Genomic DNA, 19,729 nt, shown 5'->3' with positions numbered 1-19,729 from the left:
GCTTATTTATCATTAAGCCAGATGTTTCAACCATAAAACTTACTTATCAGTGAGTTGGAGATGTCTCAGCCATGAAACTCACTAATTAGAGAGTTGGCCATGAAGCTTACTTATCGGCAAGTTGGAATTCTTGACCAGCACATGACCTGCCTGAGACGTGACTTGTCTGAGAGGCTTCATGGCTCCTGACTTTTATATTTTTCAGGTTGATAGAGGTAAACAAGCCCATTCTGTTACTCTTGTTTTCATACATAGTGCAGAACCATATGTTGTTGCCTGTGCATTGAAATGAAACTTTTGAAGATCCCATATCTGTAAAAATACTAGCTTTGGCACAGAGAATGTCCGTAGAACATCTGTGTTCTCCAAATCTTCCCTCCATTCACGTGACTTGTCTGAGAGGCTTCATGGCTCCTGACTTTTATATTTTTCAGGTTGATAGAGGTAAACAAGCCCATTCTGTTACTCTTGTTTTCATACATAGTGCAGAACCATATGTTGTTGCCTGTGCATTGAAATGAAACTTTTGAAGATCCCATATCTGTAAAAATACTAGCTTTGGCACAGAGAATGTCCGTAGAACATCTGTGTTCTCCAAATCTTCCCTCCATTCCTTGCAGTTTTAAAATTGTTTCAAGTTGGTTGGACTCCTTCTTTTGTGTTCTTTATTAAGGAAAGGTGATATATAAGGGAAGGGGGTGCTTTAACAGAGCCACAGCTATCTAGGTGAAGGGGGAAAAAAAGCAGCTTAGTCTTCCCTAGAGCAGTTCATCACCTTATTCAACGAACTGCTTCAGCAGCTTGAGAAACAGCAGGCACACATCGATTTTGCTTCCTTGGTTACAGGGGAATGATAGTGTACTTGACCTTCAGCAAAGCAGGGTCACAGAAAGGACATCTTTTAAACAGTCCTGTCTGGTTTGATGAATGGAATCTACATGGCAGGGTTTGAAAGCACAGACCTGTGGACTTCCTTACCAACCCCTGGCTGATTTGGTTGCTATTTTAGCCTGGGAAGTTGCTGAGGAAAAATGTAAATAAAGCTGTTGGGAGCTGTTAACTGGTAAGTATTCTGTCCAAAAGAAAGTCCACATCCTTGGAAGGCTTCTTCTAGGGTGCTCTCTCCTCTCCCCTTCCCTTTTTCTCTTCCTTGCCCCCTGTACTGCCCCCCACGTACTGTTTCAATTGGAACTTGTTTCTAAGCTGTTGGTAAAATCGCACAGAATTTAGATATCTATTGTTTTTGAAGGAATTCAGTTATTGTCTATTCATATGCTAAACTCCTAGCAAATTTTATTCTTTTTAGGAACCTAGTCTGAAGGTGTGGTAAGTAAATTGCTTGTTTGCTTTTTTTAGTAGGTTGGTCTGCCTGTGAACAAAAGACTTATGAGCCAGATTGCTTCTAAGTATTTCACCATTTTACATAATTGTAGGAAATGGTTGCTGACTTTTGTGGGTTTTCTTTTTTGGGTGTGTATCTGTATTGAGACAAGGACTCATACAGAACCCAAGTTGATCTGGAATTTATAATCCTTCTGCCTCAAGCCTCCCAAGTCTGATTTTGGTTTTGCTGCCACGGGGTGTAGTTTTATCTTTTTTAAAAAATACTTTGTTATTTTTATTTTATGTATATGAATAGATTGCCTGCATGTAAGTACACCTGTGTTGTGCAATGCCTGAGGAGGCAAGAGGAGGGTGACAGATTCCCCTGGAACTGGAGTTACAAATGGTTGTTAGCTGCCAGGTAGGTGCTGGGAATCGAACCTGGATCCTCTGTAAGAACAGCCAGTGCTCTTAACTGCTAAGCCAACTCTCCAGCTCCAACTTTTTTTTTTTTAACCTACCTTATCAAATGGAAAATTTAAGTGAACAAATCAATTTTATTACACAAGATGTTCATCTGCATAGTTCAAATTTTATCCTTCAAAGATATTAAGAGCTGAATTTGCAGGTCATCAAGGGGGCATAGCCAGTAGCTGGCCTAATAATCTGCTGGTCATTTGTGAGGGGTGAGGGGTAGAGTCTAAAGACAAGCAGCGTATCAATTCTTCTCTGACACAAGCTGACAAACAGATGATGCAGACTACAGCACAAAGGGCAGCACAGTGACCCTTCAGCATGCTTACTATTTGATGGTCCTTTCAAACAGAAGGAGAGGGTGTGGTTCATTTCAGGGTAGGCTCCCTGAAACCCTTGTCCCACTTAGCCATTTATATTGTTCATTATTTCCGAAGTTGCTGAGCATGGTGGCTCATGCACTTGGGAAGCAGAGGCAGGCAGATCTCTGTGAGATCCAGGCCAGCTGGGGCTATAGGGAGACCCTATCTCAAAAAAACAAACAAAACAAAAAAGCAGACGTTCTTGGTTGAGATTTGTAACATATTAAGTCTATATACTGGGGTTCTTTCCCCCTATACTACATAAACTCTGTTACCCCCATGAATATGTTGCAGCTGAATTCAGAATAAGTTACTTATTTAGCTATCTTGATATCTTCACATTAACTCAGTGTTGTGTGGCTCTTCATCAAACTGTTTTTCAGTAGATGACTCTGTGGGAGTCAGAACAGTGCTGTGGTGGAGAAAGTCTGAGTGTCCCACTGCCGTGAACCTACCTATGTCATTGGGAGCCATTACTCCTGATTCATATAAATTTCTAAGGCAGGTGCTGAGCTATATCTGCAGGATACTTAGCAGATGGGAGATCTAGCTAGGCAAAGTCCCAGGATCAAAGGCTGCAAAGCAAAGACTTTGTATTCCTTACTTAAGGTAGCAAATGTTCACTCACTAAGCATTCATTGTTGTGGGCGCGCAGGGATCTCGGAGCGCCAGCTGCTGGTGTGGCGCTGGTCTCTCACGCGCCGCTGGGGCGGGTCCCTGGGGGCAGGATAACAAAACCGATTAGGGAAGTTTATTTTAGAAGCTGACTTTAAGGCTTATGTGAAGATCCCTTAAAATTTGGGGATTTTTTCTAGCAGTGTTGAGATAGAAAAGTAGTGAAGTGATGGTTTCTAAGGAAACGTGCCTGAGATCAAAATCTCAGGTGATTTCACTTAGCCCCCAGCACCAGCCTTCCCGCAGATTTAAGAAACTGGCAGCCATCCTAAGGACTCTTAAGTGGCCGCTGCGTCACCAGGTTTTTATATTAGAAAGATGTTTAGATAGAAGGTCTTTTGTCTACACCTGTGCAGGCAGTCAGAGTCCGTTAGGGGGCAGAGAGGCCTTCAGCTGACATCAAGGAGTAGCCCTGACCAGAAAGCTTCAGTTGCCTCTCTGTCTTTAACGTTCTCACGCGAAGACTCAGACAGGAAATAAAAGGAGGAAAATAGAAGAGACTGCCAGGCCCCAAGGGTGGGGTGGCTTGGGGGCACAGCTGCCTTTTAGTCTCCTGATGGGAGATGAAAGAAAGAGAGATTTGCCAGGCCCCACGAGTGGGGTGGCTTGGAGGCACAGCTGCCTTTTAGTCTCCTGATGGGAGACGAAGGAAAAAAAGAGATTTCTGCCGCTCTCCTGGTGGGAGAGATACTCACGAATTCAGTGTTTCAGGGGGCGCCAGCTGCTGGCTGGGGTGGAGTTCGGAGGCCCCACGTTGGGCGCCAGCTGCTGGCGTGGCGCCGCTGGAGCGGGCGGGTTTCGCGCACCGCGTTGCTGAGGCTCTCTGCAGCTACCAGACGCTGGCACCTCTGGGGGTCGCTGTCAGCTGCCAGGCGAGTTCCGTTCCAAGCTGCCGGGCACTCCCTCTGTGTCCGCGATCCGTTGGCCACCGGATCACGAGGGGAGGTGCAGTAACGGTGGATCTTCGCAAGTGAATGTTTACGAAGGGACAGCCCCCTCCAGGGAGATTGTATCACAGGCTGGTTCCGGGCGCAGTGAGACTCAGGATTCAGTGATACAGCTTCAGACAAGTGATACAGCTCGTGATACAGCTCCAATTTATTAGGGGGAAACCAGGATATTTATAGTGTGGAGGCAGTAGCAAAAGCTTCAGCTGACAGGTGCTCCTGGGATGCCCCATTTACATGTGGTGGTGGGCTTCTGTCAGGCTGTCAGACAGTGCCTGATTATCACACAGGAAAAACCTGGCAGTTTTTGTGCCGGAGGACATGTATCTGTGACGGGCACTTCAAAAGGTGAGTCAGGAAGAGAGTAGGAAGGCGCCCCGCTGAGAAGTGGAGTCTCTCCATTTGCACCGAGCCGGCTTGCGGCTATCCGGACATGGAAAGACTACAACCCAAAACAGCAGGGGTCCCCAACACATTGTGAAGAGAAGTAGGCATGTATCCTCATGTTCTCTGAGGTCGCTCTGAACAGACAGAATTAGTGCCCTGTGGAGAGTGCCAAGGTTCAGTAAACATTGTGGAGGCACTCAGGCCAGTGTGGGAAGGGCAGGCCACAGGAACAGGGCTTTGGAACAGTTGGCTTCAGTCTCAGCTGGAGACCATGCCCTGTAAGGCTTGTGTCCAAGCACACTTCAATACCTAGTTTGCACATGGTTTCATGGAATCCTTGGTTGGTTGGTTGGTTGGTTGGTTGGTTGGTTGGTTGGTTGGTTGGTTTTGTGAGACAAGATCTTATGTAGCCAGAGTTCATTGATCCCAGTCTCTTCCCTATCCCTAGGGGCCTTGAATGCTAGGCAAGTGCTCTACACTGAGCCACATTCCCAGATCCTAGAGTTCTTTGTACTAGTAGTTTGCCTATTAAAGTACAAGTACTCTAGCCAGGGAATACCATGCACCTGCATGTTGCCTGGCAGGTGTACTTCTGTATTAATTGTTCTGTTCTGTTCTCTGCAAGCTAAGAAATTGAAGGGGTAGAAAGTAGCCACAGCACAGGCTGAGACTGCCAGCAGGCACTAAGATGGCAGGCAGGAAAGGACAGAAAGCAGAGGCTTAGACTAGTTGGAAGTGGGTTTTTTTTGTGTGTTGTTATTAGACGATGCTGAATGATTCTCAGTGCATCTGGGAGAAAAAAAGCAACTTCCAATTTTTCGATGTCTGTTTATAATGCTAGTCTCTAAATTCAAACAACTAAATATTTCTCATAGGTTCTGTCATTGGCATCATGTCACATTCAAATAAGGCTGCCTCTGGCACAATTGTACTTAATCTCAGCTATCATCTTGATAGAGTTGAGAAAATCTAGGAGATCAGTAAAATAGACATGGATGTGCCTGCAGTGGAGGACATTGACCTGACAAATTGATCCCTTGATGGATTTGTAATACAGTGGCATTGGTGAACTTGGTGAAAGGTTAGGTAAAGCCTGGTTGCAGAAGCTAGGTCATGGCAACATCCTTGTGGTGTTGTGTCCTTCTCTGGCCTCTTCCCTTATTCCTTTCAGTTTCCTGGTTGCTGTGTGGTGAGCAGCTCTGCTCTGTATGTTGTCTCTGTGATGAGGGCCTGGAACCCTGAAACAGTGAGCTGAAATAAGTAATTCCTTCATTTAAGTTATTTTTCTCAGATACTTCTTACGGCAACATAGAAGTGTAGCACAGCCACTGAGCCTCCTTTCTAAGGCCTCGGGAGCCCTAGACCACTAGCCTGTCACTCCTGAACACTAATTCTCAAGGATGCTTAAAGCCACTCACTCTACCTAGATTTATTACCAAACTCACAGTCAGTAGGACCACATTCCCAAGTAGAGTCCTTTGAGCTGCTGATATAATTAGAACTGAATTCAGGACTTTGTGCATGTTAGGCAAACATTGTACGACCAAGCTACATCCCCAGCCCTGTGCTTCTGAAATAAAAGGCATCATAAAGTTTGCAAGTATATGCTTAAACAGAGGTAAAGAAGCCAAATTTCAGAGAGTATAACGTACAGCTTGGGCTAACTTGCAAAGCCTGAAAATAGCATTCTGAGTCCAGCTCAGGTTCAGGTACAGCATGGAGCTCAGTTAATCATTGAGAAATACTCTCTGTGAAACATTTGTTTTTGTCTTTGATTTTGAGACAATATCCCCCTGTAGCCCCAGCTGACCTGGAACTATGTAGACAGGCTCATCTCCATCTTACAGGTACTGGAATTAAAGGTATGCACCACCTTTTTTTTTTTTTTAATACACTTGTCTATTTTAAAGAAAAATTTGTTAGTGTAGTTTAATATATGTAAATTTAAATTTTATCTGGGGCTAGAACGATGGCTCAATGGTTAAGAGTACTGACTGCTCTTGCAGAGGACCTTGGTTTGGTTACCAGTACCACATGGCAACTAACAGCCAGTCATAACTCCAGTTTCAGGGGATCTGATACCCACTTCTGGCTTCTGTGGGCATTACATGATACAGATGCCCTTACATACATGCAGGCAAAACACTCATACATATGAAATTAAATAAATAAACCAACAAATTTTAGCAGTGTATACTCAATGAATTATCACAAAGAAAATGTTTCGGGGCTGGAGAGATGGCTCAGCAGTTAAGAACACTGACTGCTCTTGCAGAGGACTTGGGTTCGATTCCCATCTACATGGCAGCTACGAACGGTCCTTAGCTCCAGTTCCAGGGGAATCTGAAGCCCTCTCTGACCTCCGCGACATTGCACGGCACGGGCATACTCACATACATGCAGGCAATACACTCATACACATAAAATAAAAATATCTTTAAAAAGAAAATGTTTCTGGGTAACTATCACCTAGGTTAAGAACAGAGTAGAGGGATGGAGAGATGGCTCAGCAGTTAAAACCACTTGCAGAGGACTGGGATTTGGTTTCCAACATCCACGTGGTGGCTAGCAACCATCCATAACTCCAGTTCCAGAGGAATTCAATGTTTTCTCTGACCTCCGTGGGCACTGCACAACATGGGTGCACTTACATCTACGCAGACAATACACTCATACACATTAAAAAAAATATGTTTTAAAAATGAATACAGGGCTCGAGATGTAGCTCAGCTGGTAGAGTACTTGCCTAGCATGCATGAAACATTAAATGAAATTGGACATGGAGGCATGCACCTGTAATCCCAGTATCTGGGAGATGAAGGCAGGAGGAGAGGAAGGGCAGGAAGGGTGTGAAGGAGGGGAGAAGAGACTTTCCTAAAGCCCAGAAGCTCCTTATGCCCCTTTCATTCCTTCCTCTCTTCCTTAGAGATGGCCTTTTTATTATTTTTATTTTATGTGTATGAGTATATTGTCTGCATGTATGTGAACGCGCACCTGTGTTGTGCTGTGCTACAGAGGTCAGAAGAGGGCTTCAGATTCCCCTGGAACTGGAGTTAAGGACAGTTCGTAGCCGCCATGTGGGTGCTGGGAATCGAACCTGGGTCCTCTGCAAGAGCAGTCAGTGCTCTTAACCACTGAGCCATCTCTCCAGCCCCCTGACCCTGTCTCTTACACTAGGAATTGGAATTTTTGTTTTGGGTTTTTGAGACAGGATCTTGCTATGTAGCCCAGACTAGCCTCCAACTCTGAAAGTTGAGTAGCTTTTTAAAGATAGGAGTCACAGGAGCATATAATTTACCTATTTAAGTTGCATAGTTCTGTGACTTTCATTATATTCACAGTCATGCAGTTATCTCTACTATCTAAATTCAGAGCATTTTCATTAACCCAAAAAGAAACTCCACCACCACCACCACCACCCCTGCCTTTAGCTTTCAGCCTGTTTTATATGGTCTGGAAAATGAATAACGATAGTCATATTGTTTTAAATGAGTGAATTTATTAAGTGTGTAATAAGTTGTAAAGACTAACTAGCAAATGATAAATAAACATTGTCATGTTGGGTACTCAGACATCCAGCAGAAATTCATTGGGGAAGCCCCTTTAAAACACTTGGTTTGAGTTCTTAGTAGAGAGGGTCTCCAGCAGAGCAGAGTGTTCCCCTCAGGTGAGGCTTTTAAGTTAAAAAAAAAAAAAAATGATAGCAGAAAGGTGACATCAAATAAGAGACTTAAAAACATGGCACAGAAACCAGCTGAGGAAACCCTGTTGAGTCCAAGGCAGAGCAGTATCTTCCTTTGGGTGAACCAATAGCAATAGATAGAGATAGCATCATCAAGTGGGTAAATATTTAACAGAAACTGGGGAGGTTGAGGCAGTCAGCTGGAGTTCCCATTTGAACTTTCTCTCCATGCCTGAGCTTTTAACTCTGGAGCTGTTTTTCTGTTCTCTTTCCCTTCTCACAGTGTTGGTGGGGGTCATCCCAGACAAAGGGTCTTGGATGACACCTTGAGACAAACATGCTTAGGTCCAAAATGGGAGAAAAGCAACACTGCTTCCAGAGCGAGCTTCTTGGTGAGCTCAAACAACACTTGACAGTTACCGACATAATGTGCATTACACAGCCCAGCACAACCACTCATGTGCTTTCTTTCTGTTCTTAAAGAGTTGTCTAATCTAGACATCTCACACATGGAACCATACAATATGTGGTCTTTGATGGCCAGCTTCTTTGATATATTGTGTCTTCTAATTCATTCCTTTTTATTGCCAAATAACGTGCCATTTGGGGAATATACAGTATTTTATGTATTCAGAGATGATGGATTTGGGGATCCTCATTTTTTTCTGTGAGGAATCAGTTCTTCTGTGGATATACGTTCTTTTTGCTATATATCAAAAGCTGCTAGTCAAATGGTAGCTTTATTTTCTACATCTCCTCCTAATTCGTGTATGTGAGCATGCACGTGTGTACAGTGTGCATGTTTGTAAGTGCATGTGGAAGCCAGGGGCAACCTCAGAGTCATTCCCCAGGCGCTGTCCATCACTCCTACCAGAGCTCCTCTGCTACAAGTGTAGCAGATACACTAGCTGTCTCTAGAGCTGCATGGATCTGATCCGCCTGTCTCTGCCTCCCCTGCACTAGAGTTACCACATCTAGCTTTTAGAAAAATTGTGTGTGCATGGGTATGTGTCCCACGTTACACATGTGGATGGATTCTTTCTGTCTGTCTTTCTTTCTTTCCTTTTTTTTTTTAGACAGGGTCTCCCTGTAGCCCAAGCTGTCCTGGAACTCACTATGTAGACCAGGCTGGCCTTGAACTCACAGAGATCCGCCTGCCTCTGCCTCCCAAGTGCTGGGACTACAGGCGTGCGTCACCACACCTGGCTTCTTCTTCTTCTTCTTTTTTTTTAATGTGTATGTGTGTATTGACTGCACGTAGGTAAGTGCACCCGTGTCGTGCAATGCCCGCGGAAGTCAGAAGAGGCTGTCGGATCCCCTGGGACTGGAGTTATGGACAGTTGTTGGCTGCCATGTGGGTGCTGGGATTCGAACCTGGAGAACAGCTAGTATTTTTAACCACTGAGCCATCTCTCCAGCCCCTCTTTTCCTTTTTTTAAACATGGATTCTGGGGCTGAAGAGATTGTTCAGTGGTTAAGAGCACTAACTGCTCTTGCAGAGGACTGGGGTATGATTCCCAGCACCCACATGGTGGCTAACCATCCGTAACTTCAGTTCCAGGGGATCTGATGCCACAGAAGTGCACATGTAGGCAATATACTCATACACATAAAATGCAAATACTAAATAAAATTTTTAAAAAATAGGTTCTGGGGGTTGAACTCAGATCCTCTTACATTGTGCTGACTGAGCTGTTCCCCCGGGCCTGTTTTCTAACTCCTGAGGAAATGCCAGATTGCTTTTCAAAGTGACTGCACCACTTCACTTCCCTTGCCAGCAAAGTTATATATAAGGGTTCTATTTTCTCCACATCCTTCCCAACACCAGCGTGTGAAGTATTATCTCATTGAGGCTATGATTTGTATTTCCAGTGATGTTGTGGTAAGTCCTTTATTGATTACATAATTTGGAAAAGTTCCTGTGGGTTTTCTTTTTACTTTCTTCATACTGACCTTTTAAGGCTAAAAATTGTAAATGTTGGTGTTCTAGTTTGCTTTCTGTTTGTACAACAGAACACTGACCAAAAACAACTTGGGGAGGAAGGGGTTTATTTGACTTATAGGTTACAGTCCATCATCGTGGGCAGCAGGACTGGAGGCAGGAACTGAAGCAGAGACCTTGGCAGAAGCTGCTTACTGGCTCCCCCTGGCTTGCTTAGCTACCTTTCTTATACAGCCCAGGTCCACCTCTCCAGGGGTGGCACTGCCCACAGTGGACTGGGCCCTCCTACATCAGTTGAGGTTTCCTCTTCCAGATAGAGGTTTGTGTCAAGTTGACAGAAACGGTGAAAACTGGTTAAATACATGTGTCTGCTTTGTTGCTGCTGCTTGTGCTTTAAGTGTAGCATCTAAGAAACCTCTGCTTAGTCCACAGTTACAGAGATTTATATCTATGGCTTTAAATTGTTGCCTATGATTTGAGGTTGGATTTGGTATATTTTGTAATAGGAAAAATGACAGGAGCTGGGGATGGTGATGCACAAATGTAATCCCAGAACTTGGGAGGCTGAGGCAGGAGAATTTCAAATTTAAGGTCAGTTTGTTACATGGTGAGACTATCTCAGAAAGAAGCAAAGAAAAAAAAGAGAAAAAGAAAATGAATTTTCTGTTTGAGAACTGTACAGCTTATCATGTGTTGTGAAGATATTTAAACTATGTTTAGGAATTTTCAGGAAAATTGTGATAGGAATAGTTACCATTATTACTATAGAGTGATAATAGTATTTCCAGCTGGGTTTCCCTGATTCAGTGGCCTGTGGGCACTCAAGTATTGTAACTACTTTAAAACTGCTTTCAGTTAAGATAAGGATCCTCACTATTTGGGCATATTATCCTATTCATTAGGAAATTGGAGACTTAATCTGAAGATTATTATTAGATCAGCCAAAATCCTAAATGTTCATCATTGAAGAAGGATGTAATGAGGGGGCTCTGACTGGCAAGATTTTTCTCCTCAGTGACAAACAACTAGCCTTCCATGTGCACACTGCTTGGGAGATTGACCCTAGGAATGCAGCCTCAGCACACCTGTAAAGCACACCTGTGTCTTAGTCGTAAAGCACACCTGTGTCTTAGTCAAAAGCCCTGATGAATCTAGATGAAGCATTCCTAAGCTAAAGACTGCCACAATAATGTAGGGCTCTGTTGACTTTTATAGTGAATTTGTTATTAATGAGATTAATGCTTCTGAAAGAAAACATTTTAATAATATGCCTAGTAATAAATTAATTTATATACTTTTTCAGATTGAGATATAATTCGTACACCCTATACTTTTAAAATGTAAAGTTTACGGGGGTTTGATGCATTCACAAAGTTATTCAACTATCACTACTCTCTAATTCAAAATGTATTTCCATCATCCCAAGTTTTAAAAATCTATACTGATTAGCCGTTATCTCCACCCCTCCCCCCAGCCCTAGGCAACCAGTTCTTTCTCTGTGGATTTGCCTGTTCTGGACATTTTATTTAAACATGATGAAACCAGTCTTGGTTTGTTTGTCCATGTTGTGGTGTGTGTCAGTATGCTGTCCTTTATCACCAAGCAATATTCATTATTGCGTGAATTCTGGTGTGTGAAACACCACACTTTATCCATTTTCTTGAGCACACTTTGGAGTAGACTAGCAGGTTATGTGACAAGCATACTGAGGAATGGCCAGGCTGTTTTCTAAAATGGCTGTGTCATTCTATCTAGATTCCTACCAGGGTTTCAGTCTGCCCGTCCCAGTGGGCATGAAATTATCTCAGTGTGATTTCTGTAATAACTAATGATAATAGGGGATCTATTACTGTGCTTATTGGCTATTTGTATTTCTTGATTTCAATCTCTCTCCCGTTTCTCTCTCTCTCTCTCTCTCTCTCTCTCTCTCTCTCTCTCTCTCACACACACACACACACACACACACAGTGTGTGTGTGTGTGTGTGTGTGTGTGTGTGTGTGTGTGTGTGTTGCGTGCTGGAGGTTGAACCCTGTGGCCTTGAATGTGCTAGGCATGTGATCTCCCACTAAGCTATATTTTGTTAGGTTGGCTCTTTATATGCCATGTGTGAGTCAGATACATGGTTTGCAAGAATTTCTCCTGTTTGTGTGGGTTATCTTTTCATTTTCTTGCCACTGTCTTTTGGAACATAAAGTTTTAATTCAGGGGCTCAGTAATATGGCTCAGTCATTAAAGTGCTTGCTTACTTTGAGTTTGATTCCCAGAACCCCCTTTTTTTTTTTTTAAGCTGAGTATGGTGGCACGCAGTTTAAATTTCATGCTGGGGACAGGCAGAGCCCTGGGACTGACTGGGCAGCCAGTCTAAAAACCATCACTTAATCCAAGTTCACAAAGAGTTACACCTGTTTTTCTTCCAAGAGTTTTATTGTTTTAACTCTTATATTTCGATCTTTGATCCTTTTTTAGTTACTTTTGTATAGTGTCCAGTTGTCTATTCCCCATTTGGTGAAGAGATTATTCTTTTGCTTGTTTGTAACCAAATTTGGCCCCTTGGTGAGAGTGGTCAGAGGATAAACACAACCAGAAGGTTAGACTGGAAGAAATGTTACTACATGCCACAAGTGAGGGGAGCCCTAGGTGATTCTAAGAGCATTGCTCCCTGAGCCTAGATAGGGAGAGCTTTTATTAGGGAAAGGTGCACATGCTGGCATAGGGAATACTGCTTTCACTCCTGGAGGGAGCATACTCCTAAGCATGCTCAGTTGAGACACGTCTTTATACATTGCCTACTTTAAAAATAGCAGAAAGGATTGCATCCTACAGAGATTTTAGTATTTAAATGAGCAAAGTTTGCTCTAGGCTACCTAAAAAAAATTTAGGGTGGCTCAGAATACCTTGGGGAAATTTTAGCTACATCCTTGCATTTTTCTCTGGAGGGCCTTTTAAAAGAACTTAAAAAAAATTATGTGTGTGTTACAACATACCTATGAAGTTCAGAGAATAACTTGGGAGGAGTCAGTTCTCTCCTTCCCATGTGGGTCCTGGGAATTAAACTCAAATTGTCAGGCTTAGCAGCAAGTGCCTGTACCCGTTGAGCCTTTTTGAAACAAAATTTCTTCGAAGGCACTTTGTCATTTAAAGGGCCAAATTTCCCCTTCCCTGAGCATAGTTGATTGTCCCCAGAAGTACTTGCTTGGTGGCCAACACATTGAGTTTTCTTAGCATCTTATCAAAACTTTATTCAGATAAATGAGTTTATTTCTGGATTCTCTGTTTTATTCCATTGATTTATGCATCTCTCTTTTGGTGTTTTTGAGACAGGGTCTCCCTGTAGCCCCAGCTGGCCTGTAACTCACTATGTAGACCAGGCTGGCCTTGAACTCACAGAGATCTGCCTGCCTCCGCCCCCCGAGTGCTGGGACTAAAGGTGCGCGCCACCGTTCCCCGCATGCTTCTGTCTTTGTAATAATCACTGCTGTACTTTTTTTTTTGAGTTTTAAATTGATGGCCTGTAGTTTTATATATTTTGGGGGCACATACTATAAGTTTTGAGTACCATGTAGAATAAATTATTCAATCTAGTTAACATCATTCACTTCAAATATTTTTGTGAAGACATCTGAAATTGACTCTCAGGAGTTTTGAAATATGTAATATACTCTTATTAACCTTATTCACCATCCTGTGTAATAGAGCTCAAACAAAATTTAAAAACGGCATGAAATTTCATAACCCTTGACATCATCCTGTAACGGATTTTATTGTGGAGTCTGTAAGATTTTCGGCATATAAAATATTTTAATCTGCATATGGAAATAATTTCACTTATTCCATTCTAAGCATGATACTTGCCTACTTCCTTCTTCCCCTTTCTTTCTTCCTTTCTCTCTCATTCCTTCTCCCTACCCTTCCTCCAATTCTCCTCCACCTAACTTCCCTGCTAGCAGCTCCAGTACAACCTTGTATACAAGTGGTGAAAATAAGTGCCTGGTCTTGTTCCTCATCCTAAGGAGAGTTTTCATCCTCTGTCCTTTATCAAGTTGAGAACTTCCCTCATAAAAAGGTGTTGGATTTCGTCAGATACTTTTTCTCTATCAATTGAAATGATCACTTTTGTCTCTTATTCTTTTAATATATATTGACCTGTTTGATATTCATATGAACCAGCCTTGCGTTCCTGGGATAAACTCCACTTAGACATTCCTTTGTACGCTGCTGGATTCGGCTTGCTTTCGTTTGTTGAGGTTTGGGTTTTTATTTGTTTTCTGTTTCATTTTGTTTTTTCCATCTGTTTTTGTAAGAATTCTCCTTATATCTTCAGTTTTGGTGTTGAGTAAATATTTTCCTCACAAAATAAATTGGGAAATATTCTTTGGGGTTTTTTGGTTTTGGAACTTTGTAGGGTATTAGTTCATGATATGCTTTTAATCAAGAAAAATAATGTCTTCTTACTTCAGGTACCCAGGTGACCACTCAGCACCTTGAGCCTTGCCTTTGGTAGGTATTGACTAAATTCCAGACCCTTGTGTTCCTGGTGAGCTTTCCCCATCTCCATTCCACTCGGGTCTGGGAGGTGGTCAGGATCCTTTCATAAGTGCTGCTCTCAGTAATTTTCAGTGTCATGCTGGCTGTTAACCATCCCCTACAGTATTGTAAAGGCCTTTCCATCAAGTCAGAGTAAAAAATCCAAACAGCATCTCTTTAAAAAGTTACTCTGGTAGTTTAAGGTTGTGCAAAGCAGAACTGAAAATTCCTTTGGGTTATCCTTGTGTTTACAACATAAGAAGCAGCCATCTTCGGATGGTATTTTCTTCAGACCACTATAACCACTCTGCTTCCTTTGTTGTCCTAGCTTGATACCTCAGAATTGTGTAAGTTTGTCATTCAAGGCCACAGCAAGAGCTAGAGTCATGATGTTGCATCATGGTGACACACGCCTGCAATTTCAGTACTTGGGAGGTGAGAGCAGAATGATCAGGAGTTCATGGTCAGTCTGGGCTACATGAGACCCCATCTTTTAAAAAGAGAAAAAAAACAGGCCAGATGCAGTGGCACACGCCTTTAATCCCAGCACTGGGGAGACAGAGGCAGGTGGATCTCTGTGAGTTCAAGGCCAGCCTGGTCTACAAATTGAGTTCTGTGCCAGCTGGGGCTACAGGGAGACCCTGTCTCAAAAAGACCAAAAAACCAACGAAACAAACAAACAAAAAAACATAGTTCTCAGGGCATCACTGGGCACCTTCCTGAACCCTATGTTCTCACCTACAGGTACCACGTACACAGACTTCTCGGCCGGAATCTCCAGGGATGACCAGCCCCTCCCCGCGCATCCAGATAATCTCCACCGACTCTGCGGTAGCCTCGCCACAGCGCATTCAGGTACCTGTGCCAGTCCCATTGGGTTCCTGCCTTCTTTCACTCTGTAGAATGACAAACCTGCATAAGGGTTTCACTAAAGGAGTATATGCCTCTTGGCATCCAGTATAGTATGACCTTATTTATTGAGAAAGCAGCAGGTAAAAGTTTGCATTCATTTTGTTACTTTTAAAACACTGACCAAAAGCAAGTTGGGTAGGAAAGGGTTTATAACATCTTAATACCTCACAGTCCATTATGGAGGGAAGGCAGGACAGAGGTTCAAAGCAGGAACCTGGAGGCAAGAACTGAAGAGACCAGGAGGAACACTGCTGTCTGGCTTGTTTCTCCTGGCTTGCTCAGTTACTTTTTTTGTACAGACTGGGGCCATCCTACATTAATTTGCAGTCAAGAAAATGTCCCATAGATATGCCACAGGTCAGTTTGATGGAGACAGTTCCTCCTTTGAAGTTTCCTCTTTCCAGATGTCTCTGGTTTGTGTCAAGTTGACAAAATAATCAGCACAAGTTGTTTTTCATGCGTTGTTTTTTCTGGGATCTATTCAAGTTCATTTATGATGATGGTAGTTGAGGTTCAATCTGCACAAAACCACCATACCTAATCATGCAGGCTAACAGAGGTGACCAGAAGCAGTGCTGGTCCTCCTTGTGTTGTGGCCCTCATGGTGCAAAGCTTTTATGGAGCAGAAGGAACAACACAGTCCTCAGTGGAGGAAGGCAGACTCTAGGCTGGGGCTGAGAGCTGTTTGGAGCTATGTAGGACAGAAACTATGGAGACAATGGAGGCACAGGAAGCATTAGCTTACAACTAAGGTGGGGTAAAAAGGAAACGGTCCCATACTGTTCCATGCTGGGGACCGTGGCACACTCACTTTCCTGCCAAATCATTCTGTTTGGGGTAGCCTGGCTGACAGTTTCTTTTATTCTGTGTGTTTTGAGGTTCTCCTGAGATGGTCCTTTATCCCCCCTTTCCAGTTTACACTCTTCAGCAAAGCATGGTTGTATTCATTGTTCAACTTCACTGAAGTAAACATTTGTTTCTAAAACACATTTATATAATATTTCTGTTATCTATTTTACATATTCAGATTCACATAAAATCTTTTTTTTAATGGACTTATATAGTTACATATTTTTTGAAATTTGAAATCTTCTTCACAGTCCCCAGGAGAAAGCCTCTGGGGCTCTCCCAGCCTCTCCCATCCCTGTTTCCGCTTGCCAGCAGTATTGTATTCTGTGCATTCTTTTCCACCACCTTCTGCTGTTCTCTGTCTCACCCTGATATGCCAGTGCCTCCCCTCAGGTACTTAGAAGAGTTGCTTGTCTGTAAGAGTTGAATGGGTGATACGTGCATGCTGTACTGGAATCCCAGCAAAGCAGAGTACCTACTCATAGGTAGGCACTATCACTGTATTTCTTTTCATTTTTTTCTTTTCCTTTCCTTTCCTGTTCTTTTACTGAGACAGTGTCTTATAGTCAAGACTGGCCTCAAACTCACTATGTGGCTGAGGATACTTTTACCCTTCTCGTTGTCCTGCCTCCTCTTGAGTGATGTGATTACAGGTATGTGCTACCACGCCCAGTTTTTGTGGAGCTAGGAATCAAAACCAGAGCCTTGAACAAGGTAGGCAAGCACTCTACCAGCTGAGCCACATTTCCAGCTTATGTTTTTTTAAGGATTTTATTTAATTTTAATTTTTAATTATATTTTGAGTCAAGGTCTCTGACTAAATCTGAAACTTGGCATTCACTAGCCTAACTGGCCAGTGAGCCCAGTACATTCTGTTACCCAAAACAAGGGTACTTAATGAGACCTTCCCTTCAAAAATAGCACTTGTTTAAAGCAGATTTGTGAAGTTATACTTACCTACTTTTTTGAATATGCCAAGATAGATTCTTTTATTTTTTTTCTTTTAGTTAAGCCTGTCATCTGTTATTTATTATTGGCCTTCATAAAGGAAAGGGGATTTCAGTTCTAAAAATAGCAAAGATACAGCCCTGGAATAAAACTAGTTTTAGGAAGAATCATTTCTGAAAAGCTATTGTGTATTGTCCCACTTCACCATGGACTGGTATGTTAGCTGCTTTTCTGATTGTTGTGACAAAATACTGGACAAAGGCAATTTAAAGGAAGGGTTCATCTTGGCTCATAGATTGAGGGTACAGTCCATCGTGGCAGAGGTCATGGCAGCTGGAGCGTGAGGTGGCTGGTCACACTGTATCCACAGTTGGGAAGCAGGTTAAATGCTAGTGTTCAGCTCGTTTTCTCCTTTTTTCATTTGGTCCAGGATCCCTGCCCCTGGAATGGTACCACTCACATTCAGGGTGGGTTTCCTTCTATAGTCAAACCTTTTTAGAAAGATGTTCCCTCTTACCCCCATAGACACACCTAGAGGTATGTTTCCATAGTGATTCTAAATCCAGTCAAGTTGACAATGAAAATTAACCATCACAGCTGGTGAGATATTTTAGACTAGCACTGACTCAAGTGGTCACCTTTTAGGCACTCTATAAAAGGACCCCCCATGTTGTATCTTCTAGATTGTGACAGACCAGCAGACAGGACAGAAGATCCAGATAGTCACCGCAGTGGACGCCTCCGGATCCTCCAAACAGCAGTTCATCCTGACCAGCCCAGATGGAGCTGGAACTGGGAAGGTGATCCTGGCTTCCCCAGAGACATCCAGTGCCAAGCAGCTCATATTCACCACCTCAGACAACCTTGTCCCTGGTAGAATCCAGGTAAGGCCTGCTGACAGGTGCTTGTTTCAGCACTTGATACTGAATTTCTTAGCTTGTTTTTAGTCCTACCAAATCCGTCTCTCTAGAAGGGCCCTTGGGAACTTGCAAGCATAGTAGGTTTGCTCCCTTAGCTAAAGTAAAAGCCAGTAAATGAGTGGCCAAACCCAGAAGACAGCAGGGATAGAAGCTAAGCCAAGAAAAGGCAGTGGCCCACAGGAGACTGTCATCAGCAAGATGACAGTGAGCCATGGAGAATCGTTCTTACAATGCCACATGGTGAAAGCCATTGGCCCATGGTATTTTAAAGGTACTCTCTAGAGCTGAGCATAGTCGGACAAGAGCTCCCAGAGCTGAGCATAGTCGGACAAGAGCTCCCAGCTCTTCCATCTGTCTCAGCTACATGGCCAAACCTGGGCTCAGCTCTTCATTCTAATCTTACATTCCATGAGCTGCTGACCCTACTCAGCAGTTCCTATCTCTGTCTCTGCCCTGCTTCTCTGTTCTGGGAGGGAGAAGCAGGGTGTTGGAGCACCGATAGAAAGAGCAGGCGCCCAAGGGAAAAGCAGGATCAGTGCTCAGCATGAGGTTGGCAAGCAAGCTGCTAAAGAACAGGCTCAAGACTACATCCCAGAGTGGTGACATGTGGAGCAAGTCCAGTTGGGGTCAAGATGGGAATTGTGTAATTTGGGTTTTATTGTAAAATTTGTGGTGAGTTATGCATAATATAAAATTTAGGGGGCTGGAGAGATGGCTCAGCAGTTAAGAACACTGGCTGTTCTTGCAGAAGACCTGGGCTCAAATCCCAGCACCCACATGGCAGCTAACAACTGTCTGTAACTCCGGTCCCAAGGGAGCCGACAGCCTCTTCTGTCCTCTGCAGGCATTGCACGACACAGGTACACTTACCTACATGCAGGCAGTATACACATACACATAAAAATAATAAATTAAAAAAAAAAAAATATATATATAAAAATAAATTTACTATGGTAACCATTGTTGTACCGTCTCTGTAACTCTTTAACTTCCTGACCTGAAACTATACCCATTGAGAATCACACACACATGTTCTACAGTGAAGAAGCATGAGAAGTTAATGTCCTGTACCCATTCAACAGTAGCTTCCCAGCCCTTCCCTCAAGACCCTAGCAATTCCCTCCTTCCCTCCCTCCTCCTTCCTGTATGAATTTGATGACTAGGTATCTACCTCATAGAAGTGGAATCTTATGGCGTCTGTCTTTGTCTTTTTTTTTTTTTTTCAGAGCTGGGGACCGAACCCAGGGCCTTGCGCTTGTTAGGCAAGCGCTCTACCACTGAGCTAAATCCCCAACCCCAGCATCTGTCTTTTATGACTGGTTTATCTAACTTTGTATAATATATCTTCAAAGTTCATGTTAAAACAAGTGTCAGGTTTTTTTTCCTTTTTAAAGAGTGAATAATATTCCATTTATGAATACATTACATTTTTGTTGTTGTTTGAGGCAGAGTCTTAGTATATGGCCCAGGCTAGCCTCAAATTTGTAATCCTCATGTCTCACCCCAAAAATATAAGCACACATTCCCCCCACCTCTGTCTTTCATTCTCTGTGTGTATGGGGCAACCTGTATTCATGTGTGTGGAGAACAGAGGTTGATACTGGTTGTCTTCCTCTACCATTTTCCACTAAAATTTTTTAAATTATTTTATTTATTATGTCTATACACCTGAATGCCAGTGCCCACGGAGGCCAGAGGCATTGAATCCCCCTGGAGCTAGAGTTACAGGCTGTTGTGATCTGCCAAGATGTGGGTGCTAGGACCCCAACTCTGGTCCTCTGC

The 19,729-nt window shown here is 43.1% G+C and overlaps 1 protein-coding gene across 6 annotated transcripts in view; it reads left to right on the top strand.

The window, feature by feature from the left end:
* The window catches only part of Nr2c2 (nuclear receptor subfamily 2 group C member 2), an 88,205-nt gene that overhangs the window by 47,899 nt on the left and 20,577 nt on the right, over positions 1-19,729 (top strand). For 3 of the 6 annotated variants that reach the window (XM_029557051.1, XM_029557047.1, XM_029557050.1), the window contains 2 exons: positions 15,063-15,173; positions 17,711-17,911. In XM_029557051.1, the coding sequence (XP_029412911.1) occupies positions 15,063-15,173; positions 17,711-17,911 (312 nt within the window). Of the gene's footprint in view, positions 1-14,251; positions 14,292-14,733; positions 14,754-15,062; positions 15,174-17,710; positions 17,912-19,729 lie in introns of those variants that run through there. The other 3 variants (XM_029557049.1, XM_029557048.1, XM_029557046.1) reach the window with 2 other exon arrangements.

This window comes from Nannospalax galili, unplaced genomic scaffold, assembly GCF_000622305.1.
Source record: "Nannospalax galili isolate Female #2095 unplaced genomic scaffold, S.galili_v1.0 scaffold406, whole genome shotgun sequence".
Taxonomy (NCBI): Eukaryota; Metazoa; Chordata; class Mammalia; order Rodentia; family Spalacidae; genus Nannospalax; species Nannospalax galili.
This window is presented reverse-complemented; position numbering and strand designations above follow the sequence as displayed.